The sequence below is a fragment of the Brachypodium distachyon genome, chromosome 4 (genome assembly GCF_000005505.3).
Source record: "Brachypodium distachyon strain Bd21 chromosome 4, Brachypodium_distachyon_v3.0, whole genome shotgun sequence".
NCBI classification, from domain to species: Eukaryota; Viridiplantae; Streptophyta; class Magnoliopsida; order Poales; family Poaceae; genus Brachypodium; species Brachypodium distachyon.
The window spans coordinates 163,521-182,318 of record NC_016134.3 but is presented as its reverse complement, the minus strand read 5'-3'; the positions used below and the strand labels follow the sequence as shown (position 1 = coordinate 182,318).

Genomic DNA, 18,798 nt, shown 5'->3' with positions numbered 1-18,798 from the left:
AATGGAGATAAACCTGATGCACATTGTTCAGTTTCTGTCAAACTCCCTTGCTGAGAAGAAGTGGTGTGTGCAAGGTCATCGCCTCATTTTCTTTCGCGTATCATTTGAAACGAAATGGTTTAGTCTGATTCCGTTTTTCTTCCTGTTGATGCTAGCTATAACAGAGAGATGGAGCAACTTTTGTAGTTAAACTGGTGATCCAGATTTCTTACTGGACTAACTCCGTTTTGCTGCCTTGTGTAGCTAGCTAGCGAAAGTGAACACCAGTTTACTCTTATTTGCTCTGCATTTGTTTGTCTAGTGTTGCACCATATTGCATTGTCACCCCAATCTGTTTAAGGAACTGCTCGGGCCACGATGACAACCTGCATCCAGCACATGTCCGAAGTTGGGATTTTGTCACAAGCCTAATCGTCTTAGGTGATCTTTCATTCTTGGACCCGCACTTGACTCTGGAGCGTGTCTTTCGGCAAGGTTTGCATTGTTGTCCTGCACGTGTGCCACTATTTCACAGTTGATGGACATTTCCACGAAGGGATTTCCGACGAGTGTCTTTAGATTTTCGATCCAGCCTCAGCATTCGGGAATACCACGCTTCAGGGCTGTTGGAAAAATGCAGAATTTGGCATTCTTTACACATCCTACGACTATATATATGAGCAGCAAGTCTAGTTCCGATTCGTAGCTAAGCTAGCTAGCTGCATCGATCTTGCGAATATTCATCCATTCCGATTGTAAATTGCATCTTGTAAACTGGCAGGAACGTACGTGCGTGCGTAGAAATATTCCGTGGAGATGAACATTCCAAAGAGCTTTGAGTCAAGGCGGTTTTTTTTGTGACGCGTAACCATACATGCGTCTTTTCTTAGTTCATTTTTATTCCATAGCTAATACACATTTATAGCGTCGAGCTCACGATACAATAATATATCCACACAAAGCTCGCCCAATCCCCACATGACATGAGCGACACGGTACACATGCAAAGTAGCTAGGTAGACTCGATCTAACGCATGCCAAACAGGTTGGCAGCTTCCTATATATCACACTTAAGTCACGAATCGGACGTGACAACTTACTGAAAACAGAAAAGATACTTCCTAGGTTAAATGGTAACGGCGTCCTTCTCCTTGGCATCCTTCACCCCTTCCTCCTCAGGTCTCTTCTTTGGCTTTCTTCGCTTCAGCCTCCTCTTGCTCATGTTTCTCCTTTGCTTTCTTCGCTTCAGCTTCCTCTTCCTCCTTGGCCTTGGCCACCTTTGCCTTCTTCAGCGCCTCGACAAGGCCTGCCAAGCACACGTTGGGGTCTCTCTTCTTCTTCTCGGACATCGGCATCATGTTCTCCGCAACATCAGCAGGCGACATGTCTGTTTCCTCGAGAAGCTGTCGGATCTCCCCGAATAACTCGTGCTCAGCGACGTCTAAGTAGTTATTCGCCAGTACCTTGAAGCCCTCGAAGCGACAGTAGGACATCTCGATGTGCTTGTCCATCCTGCCCCGTCGGATCAGCGCAGAGTCCAACTTCTCCTTGTGGTTGGTCGTGAAGATGATGATCCGTTCACCGCCGCATGCTGACCACAACCCGTCGATGAAGTTAAGTAGCCCCGAGAGCGTCACCTTGCTAGTTTCATCCTTCTCCGGGTCCGTCGGCAACTTGGGTTTTTCGTCATCGTCTGACTCCTTGGTGCCTTTCTTGTCCCGCTTGAGGCGCTTCCCGGTGAGGTCGATGGAGCAGTCAATGTCCTCGATGACGATGATGGACTTGCCGGTGGTCTCGATGAAGAGCTTCCTTAGCTCGGTGTTGTTCTTGACGGCAGTGAGCTCGAGGTCGTAGATGTCATAATCAAGGAAGTTGGCCATGGCGGCGATCATGGTGGACTTGCCGGTGCCTGGTGGGCCATAGAGGAGGTACCCACGCTTCCACGCATTGCCGACCTTGGCATAGTATTCCTTGCTCTCCTGAAAAGCCATGAGGTCGCTGATGATGGACTCCTTGTGGTCGGTGTCCATGGCGAGAGTGTCGAAGGTCGCCGGGTGTTCAAACTTGACGTGGCTCCAGACGCTCTTCTGCCTGTAGGAGTTCCAGCTTCCGCTGGCGTTGTTGGTGAAGAGGCGGCGCTGGCGGTTCCTGACGGTGACGGCACGGCCCTCGGCGAGGACGAAAGGGAGGTACTCATCGACGATGAGGTCGCGGTGTTGGCGATGGAAGACGAGCTGGTAGAAGCGCTTGTCTTCCTGGCCAGGGTAGAAGCTGATGAGGCTGGCCTTGGATGGTTGCTTGGAGGCATACCACCAGAGAGTGACACCTTTGAATTCGTCCATGACCTCCTCGTGGTCGTCGACGGAGACCTGAAGGTTCTTGCTGTCCTTGGCAAGCTCGGCCTTGAGCTTGTGCGCACGGCGGGCACAAGCATGGCCGAGGTAGGACTCGATGGCGAGGAAGAATTCGCCACGCTTGAAGCGCTCGGCGCAGTACTCGGGGATGGTGATGGTAATGTAAGGGCTGAAGTAGGTGGTGAGCTTGGTGGCACATGCAGTGAGGTAGAGGCGGAGGGTTTCAGGGATGTGGTTCTTCACCACCGACAATAGGAGGAGGATGCTGCCCAACCCCGCCCATTTCTCCATGAACATCAACATGCCTCTTGATCTTCACTCAGTGCTAACTAGATCTTGATGCTGGCTAATTAACTAGCTAGCTCTTGATGTTGTGTTCACTTAATGCTAATGACCAGCAACGCACACGTGTATTTATAGTGTCCCGGATCAGCAGCTGTGTGTGTAGTGTTCATTTACTTATGTTGACCTGGCTAGGTAGGCGGTTCTTGTTTGGAGCTAGTGGCGTCGTCGTGTGTGGGAGCACCGTACACGTACAACGATGAGTCCATGATCGAGTACCGTACAATTCAGAATTGGCTAGCTACCTTTTTAGTAGTGGAGATGGGGTGGCAAATGCAGAATTGGCAAGCTTCTGGCTTAACCCAAGGAGCGATCGATCGAGCAGGTTAATTAACAACATATCGATCGACCTTGTCACTAACGACGTGGGAGAAGCTTTATTAACGTACGGTTGTGTGGATCAAACAAACAAGAACCGTCCATGCGTATCTAAATGTGACATTATATCAGATTAAGTAATTGACCCAACGTGCTGGCCAGCTGGCTTCCTTTGACTAACAAGGCAAATGAGAAGGGGAAGGCTCCAAGAAAGCCGCCAACAACTTAGCCATATTCAGCAGATCACTCTCAGTACTGTTGCTGGTGGCCCAGGAGCTGCCGATATATGGGAGCTTATTACAGCAAGATTCGATGCAGATGGAGTTGGGCTATATACTGGTCGCTGAATCCTTTGTCAGTGACAGGCGATCAAGTGTAAGTATATTGTAATTGACCCAACGTGCTGGCCAGCTCAGCTGGCTTCCTTTGACAAAGGGGGCAAGCAAGTCCAAGGCGCTACAAGCTACGTACTAAGCTTGCTATATTCAGCCAACAACATAGCCCTATATATTCAGCCGATCACTCTCAGTACTGTTGCTAGTGGATGGGAGCTTAGGAAGGTTCGAGGAATCCAGTGTACGATGGGAAAATGCAGATTAATTGGCATGCTATATAGCTTGAATGGATGGGATGGCCGGCGTATTGAAATGCATGCTGAATTGGCTTTGTTGTTTATATATAACCACCCTTATACCTTGCCAATGACAGTTTCCAATGTGTACCACCACGTCGCTTATTTTGAGACGGAGGGAGTAGGAGTTTTGATTACGCTCTCGAACGCTCATCTAGTTGTGCATCATTTTGTATTAGAGGAAAGCACCACGAAGGCGAGGCGCAGGTCTATGAAAAAACATTATTAGTAACTCAAACATTACCTAGCATCCAGATCAGCCGATCGAGCTTCGTTGAGTATTGAGTTTTTTTTCTTAAAACCCTCGATTACAATACAGTTGTAGTAACTGAAGCTTCGTTGAGTATTGAGTTGACCAGGTCCAAAGCATTAATTAGGAGCTGTCGCTCTGGCATTTTGCTTGTTATTATCTCGGGCCGCGGGATCCTCAAAGCAGCTGTTGAACAGGCTACGGGCCGGCACAGTGATTGGAGTGAGAAGTGGCCCAGTCGGATTACAGACTGGGCCATCTACCCGGATGGGCCTTTGTAATTACCCAGCAGGGACGTGGGCTCAGATAGACCGGAACGAAGCCCGTGCGTGCGGAAGTCCGGCCCGTAGCTGTACTAGTCATAGGAAGGGAGGACTGCCGGAGTATTATTCTCCAACCTAAAGGGCTAGCTGATCTTGTCCAATCCAACCTCGATAGATAACCTGCTCTGCTAGTTCCTTCCATCTGTTTTGCTGGGTGAATAAAACCTAGTGTTTCATGGATTGTTCATCGCTGAATCTAGTAAAATTCGGGGTGCTAGCTTGAAAATAAAAACTAAGCTAACTTAATGTAGAAAAATGTACTGAGGGACGGACGGACGGCCTAGCCTCGTGATGTATCATTGACAAGCTATCGAAAGAGACGGATCGATGGAGAAATTCCAGTTTGACTTTGGCCCTTTGTTACTAGCTAGCTTGGGCCAGATGAGCAAACTAAGTACAGTTAGCTGTACCTAGCAGTAAGTAGGTCTACTCCACTTTGCAGTCAAACCAATTAAACCTGCCGACGCGAGCATACATATATAAACAGTAGTACAGCTCGATCGATCTGGGCATCATGCATGACCTGGCACTGCTGGCATAGCACATATACTAAGAAATGGACACTTGCAGAGTGCACTGTTGGTTGGTCTGGGATCCATTTATCCATGCTTCGTTAATTGCCTTCTGTTCTGTGTGGATCCATCCTACACTAGCTAGCTTGCCTACCTACTACTACAGAATATCCACCTCATGTGTGGCGCTGATTTACCCGGACGTAAACATCGCCAAGTTGTATTAAGTCTGATACGCTTTGATTTTCTGCTGAACTTTTGGCTGTTGTGACCTGTGAAGAGCTCAATTGTCGCAGTTTTGACAAAGTTTTTGCTAAAAAAAAAGTCGGATGCAATGTTGAGCTGACCTGTATAAAAGAATATGGCACCCAACATTAGCTACTAGCTGCAACTGTGATAAGAAAGAATCGAACAACAGCACTGCACTACTGCAGCCGTATCTTTGCAGTAGAATGTGACCATAAAAGTTAAACCCAAGGTGCTATCGACCGGCTTCCTTTGACAAACTTGGGCTGCAGGGCAGAATCAGACAAGCAAGTCCAATCTAGCTGCAGTAGCCAACAACCACCATTATCCGATAGGCAATCCGACCAGAAGCAGCAGTGTGGGCTGTTTGTTTGTTTGTTTGTTGGTCAAACGAATTCAGTAGCCGGCCATGCTCTTCAAAAGTTCAGTCAGTGGACACCGCACTCACACTCTCCTTCCTACTTAAATCGATTCAGTTCCGTCAGATCGAGCTGCTTCCACTTCCGCCGCGATGCCGATGCCGATGCCGACGACGCCACCTCCTGCTGCCACAGTCCTCTGCAGCTTGATCTTGGGCTTCCTCCTCCTCCTGCTGCCGGCCTCCCGCGCCTTCCCGCTCTGCACGGACGCAAGTCAGTAGCCACTACACCGCACCAGCTGCGCTGAGCTGAGCTTGCCTCGGCTTCTCTTACTCATCGTCTTGTTTCTTGCTCCATCAGGGGCGCCGGTGCCGCTCAACGGGACGCTCCCGTTCTGCGGCTACGCCGGGAGCAGCTGCTGCGACGCCGCCTCCGACGCTGCCCTGCAGAAGCAGGTCGGCGCCGTCAACGTCTCCGACGCCGCCTGCCGCGCCGTCCTCAAGTCAATCCTCTGCGCGGTAGTACCCTCATCTCTGTCTTTTCTGTTGCCAACTTCAATTCTGCCTCTGCACACCAACTGCTCGACGGTTTGCCTCGATAGATAGCTCATGGTTGTGTTATACTACTGCTGGACGAGCTTTCGTATGCTTGTTTTATCCAGTTCTTAGATCAGACATGTGGCTGCCTGTGTGGGTTGGTATGCAGTATGAACTGAACCCAATAACTGACTATACGTTCTGGATTTCTGCTCATATGAAAAGATATATTTTTCCAATAACTAACTTGCAGCCGGACTAACCATTCCATTCTTTTCTTCTTCAGAAATGCAATCCATATTCTTCTGAACTGTTCGACGCCGGGCCAAAGATCCGAACAGTTCCCTTCTTGTGCAACTCTACCTCCTCAGCAACTTCTGCCCAATCCAAGGAAACAACGCAGGACTACTGCAAACTAGTTTGGGATGCTTGCAAGAACGTGGAAATACCCAACTCCCCCTTTCAGCCTCCCCTGCAAGGAGGTGGAAGACTTCCTAGTTCAACGTCAAAGCTTACTGATGCCTGGCAGTCTGAAAATGACTTCTGTACATCTTTTGGCGGTGCACCTAATGACCGATCAGTATGCTTCAGCGGGAATGATGTCTCGTTTAACACTACCCAACCTTCACCCTCTCCTAAGGGGATATGCCTCGAGAGGATCGATAACGGGTCCTACCCCTACCTTAACATGGTTCCTCACCCTGATGGGTCTAACAGAGTGTTCTTGGGCACCCAAGCTGGAAAGATATGGCTGGCAACTGTGCCAGAGCAGGGATCTGGAGGTACCCTGCAATTCGAGGCGATCCCGTTCGTCGATCTGACTGACCAGGTGCATTTCGATTCGGCTTTTGGACTCATGGGTATGGCATTTCATCCCAACTTTGCGACCAATGGACGCTTCTTCGCCTCTTACAACTGTGACAGAGCAAAGTCACCCAGTTGCTCTGGTAGGTGCTCTTGCAACTCTGATGTGGGCTGTGATCCCTCAAAGCTTGGCAATAATAACGGTGCTCAGCCATGCCAGTATCAAGTTGTTGTATCCGAATATTCTGCTAAAGGTTCATCATCAAATGTTTCAGAGGTTTGTGCATATGGATACACTCTTCCATTCTGGTCCTGATGTGCCTTCAACCTCATCCACTGACACTCCTCTTTCCATATTTTTGTTAGGTAACATCTGCCGATCCATCTGAAGTTAGAAGGATCTTTACTATGGGGCTGCCTTATACATCTCAACATGGAGGTCAGATACTTTTCGGGCCAACTGATGGATACCTCTACCTCATGATGGGGGACGGTGGACAGAAAGGAGACCCTTTTAATTTTGCACAGAACAAAAAGTCACTTTTGGGAAAAATTATGAGGCTTGACATTGACAATACACCCCCGGGTAAGTCTTTGAGAAGGCCATGTTTTGCCATTTGTTAGATTTCCTCAAATGGATTTTTTTTTCGCTTTAGTTTCCATGCTACATGTTCATATGCTGCTCTTCTCTTTCAGTATTAAAAGGTTTAGTACTGGAACATTTCTCTATAAAAGTGGCTCTTTGTTGTTTTACTAGAAAATTGTTTGCTTAGGTAAGCTGATGGCAAATATGTAAAACTCAACATGGATACTCCTGAGTCCTAACTACCTCCTTCGGTGAGACTGTTTCAATGACATGCCGCTTTTGACAATTGTATTTGCTGAGTAAACTAGCGGGCACATGATTTTCCTGTCTAACAAATGAGGTAGTCAAATCTTGTTCACCAGCTTCATATTGGCAGCATTGACATTCCGTATTTATTAAACTAGAATGTTACTATATGTTCAACTTAGAATTCATTATAAAGCAAATTTTGCACTCAAGGTGTTTAAGTCTATGCCATCTGGATTGACATTTTGTGTTACCACCGCAAGTTGTTCCGTCAAATGGATTGTGTACTTCACCTCTATCCTATGAAGAAACAACTACTAACATGTGGGCCATTTCAGGACAGACTGTGTACTTCATCATGCATTAAGATTGATCATTTTGTCCCTAAAGCCTTTCTAAGATTTTCTTTTTTGGTATTTCAGGACAGAGTGAAATCACTAACCAAAGTTTATGGGGTAACTATTCCATTCCGAAAGACAACCCGTTCTCTGATGATAGTGACTTGCAACCAGAAATTTGGGCATTGGGTGTTAGAAATCCTTGGAGATGCAGCTTTGATTTTGAGAGGCCTTCCTACTTCTACTGTGCAGATGTTGGTCAGGTACCATTCAAGATTATAAACAGTTATTTGCGAGCGGCTAAATTTCTATTGATTTAACTGTATGTAGTAAAGGCAGAGTAGCTCCTTCATTCATTAATTTGATATCCCCATGGGATGAGTGCACTGCGTAGTTTCGAATGTTGGATCTGGCTTGATCACTAACTTCATACATTTTCAACTTTGACAGGCATTTACATTGTACAAAGTACACTATAACACATGTAACAGATGACAGTTATGAATTCTTATGTGTATTATGTGCATCATATTAATAGAACTCAACTATTCATTCTCGATAACACTTGCATTCTCTCTCAAGTAGATTAGTGAGAGTGGTACTGGTGCCATATATCATATATGTACTTTAAAATTGCTACTCAGTTTTCCTCTAAAAAAAATCCTCTATTTTTTATTTTATTTTTGCTGATCAGTTGTATATGACACTTTGTATCTTGGCCCTACTATGCAGGATCAATATGAAGAAGTTGATTTAATCTCCAAGGGAGGAAACTATGGATGGCGCGTGTATGAGGGACCATTGGTTTACAATCCACCATGGGCACCTGGAGGAAACACGTCACTTAAGTCCATAAACGCTATTCCTCCTATCATGGGATACAACCATTCTGATGTTAATAAGAACATTGGGTCTGCATCAATAATGGGTGGTTATGTCTATCGAGGATCTACTGATCCCTGCTTGTACGGAAGGTATTAGCATCGTTGAAGTATATCTTCATTAAATTTTTGAAGTCATGTTGCGTTTATTGGAACTGAAAGATGGCCTTGAACTACTAGATGTGCAGCACATTTCTTGAAGTTGTATTGTATTCATAAGATGCACCTGTTAATGTTTTTTCAGGTACTTATATGCTGACCTGTACGCATCAGCCATGTGGACCGGCACAGAGACCCCAGAGAGCAGTGGGAACTACACGTCCACTCTGATCCCCTTCAGCTGCTCCAAGAACTCTCCCATACCCTGTGACACTGCTGCTGGTAGCCCTCTCCCATCGCTTGGTTACATATATTCCTTCGGTGAGGACAACAGCAAGGACATCTACGTCTTGGCAAGCAAAGGTGTCTACCGGGTTGTCCGGCCCAGCTTGTGCAGCTATACTTGTCCTATAGAGAAACCCGCGACGAACACGGTGCCTGCTGGTCCTTCGTCAAAGGCGTCAGCAACGAGAATGGGCAAGCAGATAGGGGCAATTTTACTGTCTGTTATCATGTTCTGGGTTTTGGTAAGATAGGAGGATCCTATTACCTCATGCCTTGGTGAGCCAATGTAGATTAATCCTGATATCTTAGTAGTACTCCCTCCGTTCCAAAACACAACTCATATAGATTTGTGCACTTGGACCCAGACATGTTTTGTTTCTAGTGCCTGACCACTCATATTGGAGTAATATTAAATGGATGTGAGTAGTTATTGGCCGGGTGCGGATTTTAATAGAAAAATGAGATGTGTTGTGGAACAAATGAAAAAAATCTATATGAGTTGTGTTTTGGAATGGACGGAGTAGTAGCAGTATAATAATAAACCAGGAGTGCTAACAGTGAAAATAAGTCCTGTGCAGTTAGGAACATGAATCATGACACTGAGGATCAGATCCTGAAACTGTATTCATATATATTCCACGACTACATTTATTGGTCGCATGCGGTGGTATATGGTGGTAATCCCTTCAAGGGTCCAGCTCTCTCTGTTTCCTGGCATGGCATGAGCATCGTTGCATTTTGCAAAGGCAGTGCTTCTTGCTGCCAGCAGGCCCAGAGAAAGGAGAGCAAGGAGGAAGGTCTTCATGGTATCAGTTGTACTTTGGTGAGATGCATAGATTGATGAGAACTTCCCTCTAGTTTGCAAAAACTAGCTGGATACAACTGATCAAAGTTACTTTGCAAGCAGCCAAGCACACAGGAAATTGTGCAAGACCACTGAGTTGTTGAGATAAGATGATGTTTTGTGTACTGAATCTGCCCCTCTATGAAGATAAACCAAAGATCTCATGGTTTTGGTTTTGTATTGCACCAAGGAAATCATGTGGTTCAAGCCATCCATAACTTTATTGGAACTGAACTTGTAGGCTTGTGCAGGTTGTTGAATATGCATCCAGATGTTCCTAGCTAGCTTATACCAAATTTACTAGAGATTGTGTCTCGCAAGTAATGCATGAAGATGCCGTCTCCTTTTGTATTGTCTTATATTAGCATCATGATGCCGCCTCATCTTCGTCGAGCAAAAGCTCACGATACACGAATCATGACACACGGGCACACATGGTAGCGGCATATGAGGATGAGAACCTGAAATCTAACATCGACGATGCCTTGACGAACATAAACATATGCTGAGATATCTGCAAGAGAAACAACACATGCAAGGGAAACTTTATTCATTACATTATTCCATGGTGACTACATTTATTGGTCCCATACGGTGGTACATGACAAGGTTTATTGGTCACCAATGGAAGCTACATACATGGTCAGTAGCAATCTCCGATGGGGGAGATGTTGCAGTAGCCTGGGTTCATGTTGCACATGGAGGGCAGGCTGTTGGCCCTCTGCATCAGCTTGGGAACCTGCTCTTGCAGGGAAGGAGTGAAAGGAGGACCCAATTCGGCACTCTGTCTCAGTAAATCACTCAGCTCGCGTTGGAACCCCTTGCAGATGGCCTTGCAGCGGTACTGCTGCGACGTCTCCGACATCTGCTCGCAGCACTGGCGCCGCAAGTCCTCGCAGTTTGGGACCCATCTCCATGACCCGATCTCCCTGCAACGCTCCATCATGTAATCCTGGCAAAGGTCCAGCTTCTTTATCTGGTCCTCATGGCATTGCCCATAACCACCCTGGCCTTGAACATCGTTGCATTGAGCAAAGGCACTGCTTGCTGCCAGGCTCAGAGAAAGGAGAGCAAGGAGGAAGAAGAAGGTCTTCATGGTGTTGATTACTTGTGTTTGATATGGATGGGAAGAACTCCCCCGCTATTTATAGATGTGGTGATGTGACCCTGGTGTGCTAGATTACTTTGCAAGCTCAAAAAGTCTGTGTAGGTTGTTGAGATAGACGATGTTTCCGTGTACTAAATCTGCTCCTTTCTCAAGATAGACCAAAGCTGATCTTGAACTTTTGGTTTTTATGTTGTACGAAGAGAACCATGTGGTTCAAGCAACGCATTGCTGATTATTTTTTGGTGAGACTGAACTTGTAGGGTTGTGCAAGTTGTTGAAGATGGATCCAGATGTTCATAGTTAGCATGTAGTGTCTTACAAGTTTTAAGATAGCAATACTACATGATAAGTAATGCAGTAAGTCGGTGTGTGGTTTTTGTTTTGGTTTTGTCTTTTATTTCGAATCATGTGGTTCAGGCCTCATGTTTGTTCTAGATTTTTCATTCTTTTGTGAAACTGCAATTGTGTTGTTGTGCAAGTTGATAGGATGGATGAGGATGATGATGATACTTCTAGATTTGTATGAAGGAATGGTGCAATTAAGGACAACAAAACACAGCTGTCACACGTTCTCAGTCCATCTGGCCCTCCTCTGGTCCGATCTCACACCACACCATCTAATTTCAACTTCACTACTTGGCCCATTGTCCTTAGGGCCGCTGCTCCACGAGAAAATTGAAATGAACTGGTTAACTGGTTGGTTTCATGACCCACGCATGCTAATCTTCGCGCTTATCAAAAAACACCTCACCTACTTCATTATTGCTTGTTATGGTTCATAACTTATGATTATATGAACCTATCTCATTCTCTCATCTCTTTTTTGTTTCGGATTTGAACCACATCGTCATTTCTTTCACTCGAATTGCTACTCAGACGCTTGTGCGTGTAAAGAGATGAGCACCAAGATTGACGTTGTGGACTAAGTTGTGCACACATGCGACTTAATAGTCATAATTGAGTATTAAACGTATCCGACAAAGACTAGGATGAGGGTTGAGAAATTGGTCATGCCGCACTAGGTTAGTCAAAATGTTTATTCTTTTAGAAAAGGAATAATACCCTGATTTAAATTGAAAGCGATACAACTAAAACATTGTAAAATCATCGGAAAATATGATGAACTAATACTCATGAATTGACGATGCTTCTAAATTTATTTGAGGTTATGGTGCAAATGTACATTAATTAAAAAGGTTGGTGCATACCATTAATTTGACCTTTTTAATTCACTAGGCATGTTGGTGGTCATCTGATTTTATTTTATTTTTCAATTATTTGTTAAACGCATAAGTTAGCTAAAATAGTTTTTTCTCGGATTCGTTCCTCTGATGAATATGTGGTGCTCCTCTAAATTTTGTTGATGGTGCTGGACAAGACCTATAACATTGTGTCATGATTTTGACACTGGAACCCGACCTGCAACGGTTGTATGGAAAGAAAAAAAAGCAGTGGTATCATTTTATTATCTATCAAAACTACGAGTGTAAACAAATTTAAAATTGGTAATCATTTAATTCGGTCGGTACAAACTGGCAAAATTCAAATGTGGATTTCAAATAAATTTGAATCTTATACTAGCTGTCGGCAGTAAAGCCGGTCAACCACTCTCTACCAGCTCGCCCGGAAGAACCAATGGAGTATTTCTCGGTAAATAAGAGCTAGTCGGCTCAGTCGCCACCCACCGCCGATGAAGCCCCTGGTCCACGCCGCCGCGGCGGTGGACCGCCGGTGGCTGCTCCCGCTCGCCGCCGGCTCCGCGCTCTCGCTGCTCCTCCTCGTCCTCCTCACCACCATCCCGCTCCCCTTCTTCCCCTCCGCCTCCTCGCCTTCCCCGACCCTCTTCGTCGAGCACAAGCTCGCCCCGACCCCGCCCTCCTCCCGCGCCGGCGACCCGCTGCCCCGCATCGCCTACCTCGTCTCCGGATCCGCGCGCGACGCCCCCGCGCTCCGCCGCGTGCTCCTCGCGCTGTACCACCCGAGGAACCTCTACATCCTCCACCTGGACGCCGAGGCGCCCGACTCCGACCGGGCGGACCTCGCCGCGGGGCTCGCCGCGCACCCGGCCATCTCCGCCGCCGGGAACGTGCGCGTCGTCGAGAAGGCCAATCTCGTCACCTACCGGGGCCCCACCATGGTCGCCAGCACGCTCCACGCCGCCGCCGCGCTCCTCTGGGGCCACTCCGGCGCCGGCGGCTCCGACTGGGACTGGTTCATCAACCTCTCCGCCTCCGATTACCCGCTCGTCACGCAGGACGGTGCGCCATTCCTCTTCGCTGCTTTGTTTCGTGACAGCTTCTAGGGTAACCTAACATTTTGACCTCTCTTGGAGTTTTGCTGCAGATCTGCTACATGTGTTCTCCAAGCTGCCGCGTGATCTCAACTTCATCGACCACACCAGCAACATCGGATGGAAGGAGTAGGTGTTTCATTCATCCTACATGCTAGCTTCTCTGATTGATTGCCAAATATGGGTGGGCACTGAATCAAGCCAATGCACTTGTTTGTTTGTGAATCTGCCTAGGTTTCAGAGGGCCAAGCCGGTCATCATCGACCCAGGGCTCTACATGAAGAAGAAGGCAGATGTGTTTTGGATACCGCAGCGGCGCAGCGTGCCAACGGCCTTCAAACTCTTCACTGGTACTCTGAGTTGATCCATTGACCTGTTTTTTATTGGACTAGCCCAAATATCCTCATACTAGTTTTCCACTTACCAAACATAAGCATGCAGAATTTTCCATGTTTCTGTTCACACTAGTCTAGATGATAATTTGATCTTGCAAATGTGGCTAGGATTGTCAAAATGTTTCACTGAGAGATTACCTGTTTCTGCTGAGAAAATAGTATATGTGGAAACACTCTTTACCTTTGTTGCATGATAGTATGAGTAGTAGTTTCAGTTTGATCTAATTGAGTGTAACTAGTAGCATTTATTATTCTCTTTGGCTCTTTGCAATTTTCTGATTTTGCTGCTTTGCATGACAAGGAGAAGCATTTAATATGAAGACAAGCTCTTGTTTTAGTCTTTTGGGAGCCATCCTAGAGTGGAAAGCCTGCCTATCGAATAAATTGGTTGTGATGAAATCATAATCTGGGTCTTCCGTCCTAATTTGTGTCTATTTGCTCCCCAAGTACTGATTTGTGTTAATAAACCTGCCATAAATGTCTTGTTTCCCCTTAAATGTTTAAGCACTACCTGTAGATGCCTTTGGATGCGTTAGTTGACGTGGTGGTCTAATTCACACCAAAAAATGCCCCTAATAGCAATACCAAAAAAATGCATTCTGGTTCCCTAGACCCCAATCCATCCATGTTTCTCAATAGTTCTCAATGTGATATGAGCACTCCATATTTCAGCATCTCAACCAGATAGCTAGAAGATTTTAGATTCAGAGCCTGACTTGCCATTGAAGATCAGGGCATAGGATTTATATAGGCTCATTTGGCTAATAATAGCAATCCAGCTTTCTTGTTAACAACCAACAAACGAATCTGGCAGGCTCTTACTCTTCCTCACTGAAGCCCAACAAATCTTGTGTTTAAAAAGCTTTTATGGAGTGAGCAACTTTGTTTCTTTGGGCCTCTTTCAGGAATAATGTTGCTCTTATTTGTAGATGCATCTGATAATCGTTCTACACTGCAGGTTCTGCTTGGATGGCACTGTCTAGGCCGCTTGTCGAATACAGCATATGGGGCTGGGACAACCTACCTCGCACTGTACTCATGTACTATTCCAACTTCATCTCCTCACCAGAAGGTTACTTCCACACTGTGGTCTGCAACGCCGAGGAATTCAAGAACACCACGGTGAACCATGACCTGCACTACATCTCATGGGACAACCCTCCAAAGCAGCATCCTCACTACCTGACGATCGACGACTTGGACAGGATGGTTGCAAGTGATGCCCCATTTGCTCGGAAATTCCACGCGGATGACCCAGTGCTGGACAAGATAGACGCAGAGATCCTGTTCCGTGGCCCTGACATGCCTACTCCCGGAGGCTGGTGCGCAGGGACACAAGAGAACGGGAGCGACCCTTGCTCAGCCATTGGCAACGCCACCCTCCTTCAGCCCGGCCGTGGAGCTGTACGGCTGGAGCGGCTCATCACGTCACTCCTGTCAGAGGAGAAGTTCCACCCACGGCAGTGCAAGTAAAACAGCAACACGTCGGACTGCTACCGGGGTGACAAGTACATGACTGTTTTTGACTTGCCATCCGCCATTTTTGCCAGGCAGCTTCGGTTTTAACACGCGCAATGTTGTACAACCACGTAGCGTAATGTAGAGTTTGTCTTACCACGTTACCCACTTGTAAGACCATGACACACAAGATGATCGATCCACGCCCACGTCACGATCCTGGAAATCGAAACTTGGTGACCGAATATGTTTGTCTTAGCGTATGCGTACTTTGGCCATGCATCTTGTAAATGTCACTGGAGTTTTTGAGTGGATTCCCTTGTGTTATTCCATTGCTGTTAATTGTGTCTTGGAAAATTTGCATGTGGTGGTGGTATTGCATTCTGGCTCCCTGAGACCTCATGTCATGATATTGTTGTCCTCTGTGTGTGTGCCCAGCAAAATTCCAAGCCTAGTTTGCTCCATGAGCAAAATGCTGTGTACAAGAAAAGTAAGCCTGCTATGCGGTGTTTGATTTGCAAATAGCCTGGCTGATGACTGCTAAGCTAGCTATTGAGACCAGCAACAAGGTTTGTCGTCCAAGGAAGCTAGCAGTATAGTAACTAACGCGGGAAGTCCTAGTCAACGGTCGGACGGCCAGGATGTTGTTTGGTAACTAATGCATACATGACGTAGAACCATTTGACAAGTTCCAAAAACGGCGTCCCTCCAGGCCAATTAACGACGACATTCTCAAACATATTCTAGCACTAGTACATTGTTAAATTAATCCTTGTGAGCCGAGGAGGACATTGTATCGTCCACCATTTTCTTGTTCCTGTCTTTGGGTCACAAGCTCATCATATCCCCAACACTTGTTCTTCCTCTTCCTCCTCTTCTTCTTCCTCGGTGATCGAGTTGGTTGTGGTGATCGCATCGATGGCGGCGCAAGGGGAGGAGGGTGGGCGGCTGATATACGCGATGGTGGCGCGGGGGACGGTGGTGGTGGCGGAGCAGACGGCGTACACGGGCAACTTCCGGGACATCGCGGCGCAGTGCCTGCAGAAACTCCCCGCCGGCGACAACCGCTTCACCTACACCTGCGACGGACACACTTTCACCTTCCTCATCCACCACGGCTACGGTATACATACATACTCCTATATGTCTCTCCATGACTCCATCTCTCTGTGTTTTCAATCAGTTAATCATATCGAAATTTTGGGGACTGCAGCCTACTGCGTGGTGGCGAGCGAGTCTGCTGGGCGTGAGATCCCTCTGGCCTTTCTGGACAACATCAAGGACGAGTTCGTCAGGAGATACGCCGGAGGCAAAGCCGACACCGCCGCCGCCAACAGCCTCACCCGGGATTTCGGGTAACTTCAGTTCAGTTTAAGTTCAGAACACACAATTCAGTTAAGTTCAGTTCAGATGCATAAAGTGATTTATGGTATTCAGACAGAGTTTCAGAACTCAATCATTCATTTCCATGCATGTGATCAATTTAATAACTGGCTCGTGTGATGATCGAGGACAGACCGAAGCTCAAGGAGCAGATGCAGTACTGCATGGATCATCCGGAGGAGCTGAGCAGGCTGTCCAAGGTCAAAGTCCAGGTCTCCGAGGTCAAAGGCATCATGCTCGACAACATCGACAAGGTAAAATTGCTAACTAATCGGATCGAATTAGCTCGATTTCCTCCATGGATGGATGGATGGATGGATGGATGAATGGAAATTTGTGGTGATGAAATCCTTGATGTCAGGCCATCGACCGTGGGGAACACATCGACGTGCTGGTGAGCAGGACGGAGCAGCTCCACGACCAGGCAGCGGATTTCAGGACGCAGGGGACGCGTGTCAGGCGCCGGATGTGGTACCAGAACATGAAGGCCAGGCTCATCGTCGGCGGCATCGTCGTCGCCGTCGTCCTCATCGTCGTCCTCACCGCTTGCCATGACAGATGCCACTAGCTTTAATAATGCAGCATATCGTTATTGTTGAGTTTGGCTAAGCTTAGCTTGTACTGTACAGACTTGCATTGCTAGCTAGCGTTGCTGTTTGTTCTTAATTCTTCATCCTTCCTCTCCCATGAGTTATGTTTCTCTAGCGCGCTACCGAATTGAATAAGCGAAAGATCACATCATCAGTTTAACAAGCTACTCATGGATCACATATACTGAACATTCATTTGTCTATAATCATTCAATTGATATGCTTACTGTATTACTGAAGAAACATAGGCAAAATTTCAGAGCGAGTTCTTGGCAACCCGTATACATTGAGTTGATGCATGCAACCCAAAATTAAGTGAAATCTAACACCTATGGCAGATCCAAAATTAAGTAAGAATAAAGATCTAGTATTTGACGACGGGGATCACACGGTCGCTGAGACGGAGTCGGCCGGAGGTGAGGCCGGCGTCCAATCGGATTCTCGCGCGCGCGGGGGGTCTTCGTCTCCGGTTCCGACACGAACAGAGTATCGACTCTGCTTTTTTTTTCTTTCTTCCTTGACCGGCAAGGTTGCAGGTGGGGTCAGTCAATGGATCCAAGACAGACTGGTCAAACAGTCAAAACACGCTGTCAAACACAAAGGCGAGAAAAATATCGAAAACAGCTGCTAGCACCATGCATGCATGGTTCAAACATGAAGCTAAGGCTAATTACAAGCTGCTGTAGCTTGATTAATTAGCACCCTCTTATTCCCACACGAACTACACGCACGCACGAACGAGACATTTTAGCACAAGCTACATGATGAACACTTGCTACTACGAGTAGGCACGTACGTAGCGACAGTCAAATCCATGCATGCAGCGACCAGATCAGTGTTGACTCCGTCGTCAAGAAGCGAGCATTCATGCACGCACGGATCACGGGTGGATGCATCCACCGCCGCCGCCACCATGGCCGATGCCACCGCCGAGCCCGCCGGCACCACCGCCTCCAAGACCAGCGGAGCCACCGCCCAGGCCGCCGCCTCCGATACCGCCGGAGCCACCGCCCAAACCGCCTCCTCCGAGACCGCCGATTCCACCACCGGAGCCGCCGCCGAGCCCACCACCGCCAAGCCCGCCAAGCCCACCACCACCGAGCCCGCCAAGCCCACCGATGCCGCCGCCGGCTCCACCGAGGCTACTAACGCCTCCGATCCCTCCAACGCCGCCACCGACACCTCCGATCCCTCCAACGCCACCACCGACGCCACCAAGCGCACTGCCGATTCCCCCGACGGCTCCGCCGAAGCCTCCCACGCCGCCAGCGCCAGCGAATCCTCCGACGCCGCCGCCGTACCCTCCTACCACCGGCGGCAGGAACGTCTTCTGCTCGCCCAGCCCCGCCGCCGCCACCTTCTTCGTGCCAACCTTGGTTGCTGCTGCTGTCGTAGTCGTGGCAGTGGCAGCTGCAGGCACGTCCCTGGCCTCAGCCAGCGCGAGGAAGAAGACGACGACGGCCAGGAAGCAGATGAGCTTGGCCATTGCGGCGGCAGCGGCGCGAGACCTGGCCATGTACAGAGAGATCGTCGCGACTCTCCTTGATCGTACGTACGTGATGCTAGCTTTCGTACTGCTGCCAGTTACCACTAGGTACGCACGGCTTTATATAGATGGAGAGATGGAAGAAGATCGGTGCC

At 47.7% G+C, this 18,798-nt stretch overlaps 6 protein-coding genes across 6 annotated transcripts; 3 read left to right on the top strand and 3 right to left on the bottom strand.

Moving 5' to 3' along the window:
- Positions 1–977: 977 nt before the first annotated feature.
- Positions 978–2,731, bottom strand: LOC100846254 (AAA-ATPase ASD, mitochondrial). Its single transcript, XM_003579029.4, has one exon. It carries the CDS (start codon positions 2,634–2,636, stop codon positions 1,155–1,157), a length of 1,482 nt encoding a protein of 493 aa, XP_003579077.1. The 5' UTR covers positions 2,637–2,731; the 3' UTR covers positions 978–1,154.
- Positions 2,732–5,225: 2,494 nt separating this feature from the next.
- LOC100843503 (HIPL1 protein) lies at positions 5,226–10,233 on the top strand. The gene is made up of 7 exons (XM_003577678.4): positions 5,226–5,587; positions 5,675–5,832; positions 6,137–6,931; positions 7,021–7,240; positions 7,909–8,087; positions 8,557–8,798; positions 8,950–10,233. Exons 1-7 carry the CDS (start codon positions 5,467–5,469, stop codon positions 9,338–9,340), a joined length of 2,106 nt encoding a protein of 701 aa, XP_003577726.2. The 5' UTR covers positions 5,226–5,466; the 3' UTR covers positions 9,341–10,233.
- Positions 10,234–10,460: 227 nt separating this feature from the next.
- LOC100828834 (hordoindoline-A) lies at positions 10,461–11,162 on the bottom strand. Its single transcript, XM_003577793.4, has one exon. It carries the CDS (start codon positions 11,027–11,029, stop codon positions 10,577–10,579), a length of 453 nt encoding a protein of 150 aa, XP_003577841.1. The 5' UTR covers positions 11,030–11,162; the 3' UTR covers positions 10,461–10,576.
- A 1,493-nt stretch (positions 11,163–12,655) lies between these two features.
- On the top strand, positions 12,656–15,534 carry LOC100829640 (beta-glucuronosyltransferase GlcAT14B). The gene is made up of 4 exons (XM_003577633.4): positions 12,656–13,299; positions 13,385–13,460; positions 13,566–13,681; positions 14,685–15,534. The coding sequence occupies exons 1-4, from the start codon at positions 12,732–12,734 to the stop codon at positions 15,197–15,199; spliced, it is 1,275 nt and encodes a 424-aa protein (XP_003577681.1). The 5' UTR covers positions 12,656–12,731; the 3' UTR covers positions 15,200–15,534.
- A 440-nt stretch (positions 15,535–15,974) lies between these two features.
- LOC100844928 (putative vesicle-associated membrane protein 726) lies at positions 15,975–17,240 on the top strand. Its single transcript, XM_003577766.4, has 4 exons — positions 15,975–16,307; positions 16,398–16,539; positions 16,701–16,821; positions 16,929–17,240. The coding sequence occupies exons 1-4, from the start codon at positions 16,103–16,105 to the stop codon at positions 17,133–17,135; spliced, it is 675 nt and encodes a 224-aa protein (XP_003577814.1). The 5' UTR covers positions 15,975–16,102; the 3' UTR covers positions 17,136–17,240.
- Positions 17,241–17,762: 522 nt separating this feature from the next.
- Positions 17,763–18,726, bottom strand: LOC104584825 (acanthoscurrin-2). Its single transcript, XM_010240550.2, has one exon. The coding sequence runs from the start codon at positions 18,671–18,673 to the stop codon at positions 18,038–18,040; it is 636 nt and encodes a 211-aa protein (XP_010238852.2). The 5' UTR covers positions 18,674–18,726; the 3' UTR covers positions 17,763–18,037.
- Between the last annotated feature and the right edge of the window lie 72 nt (positions 18,727–18,798).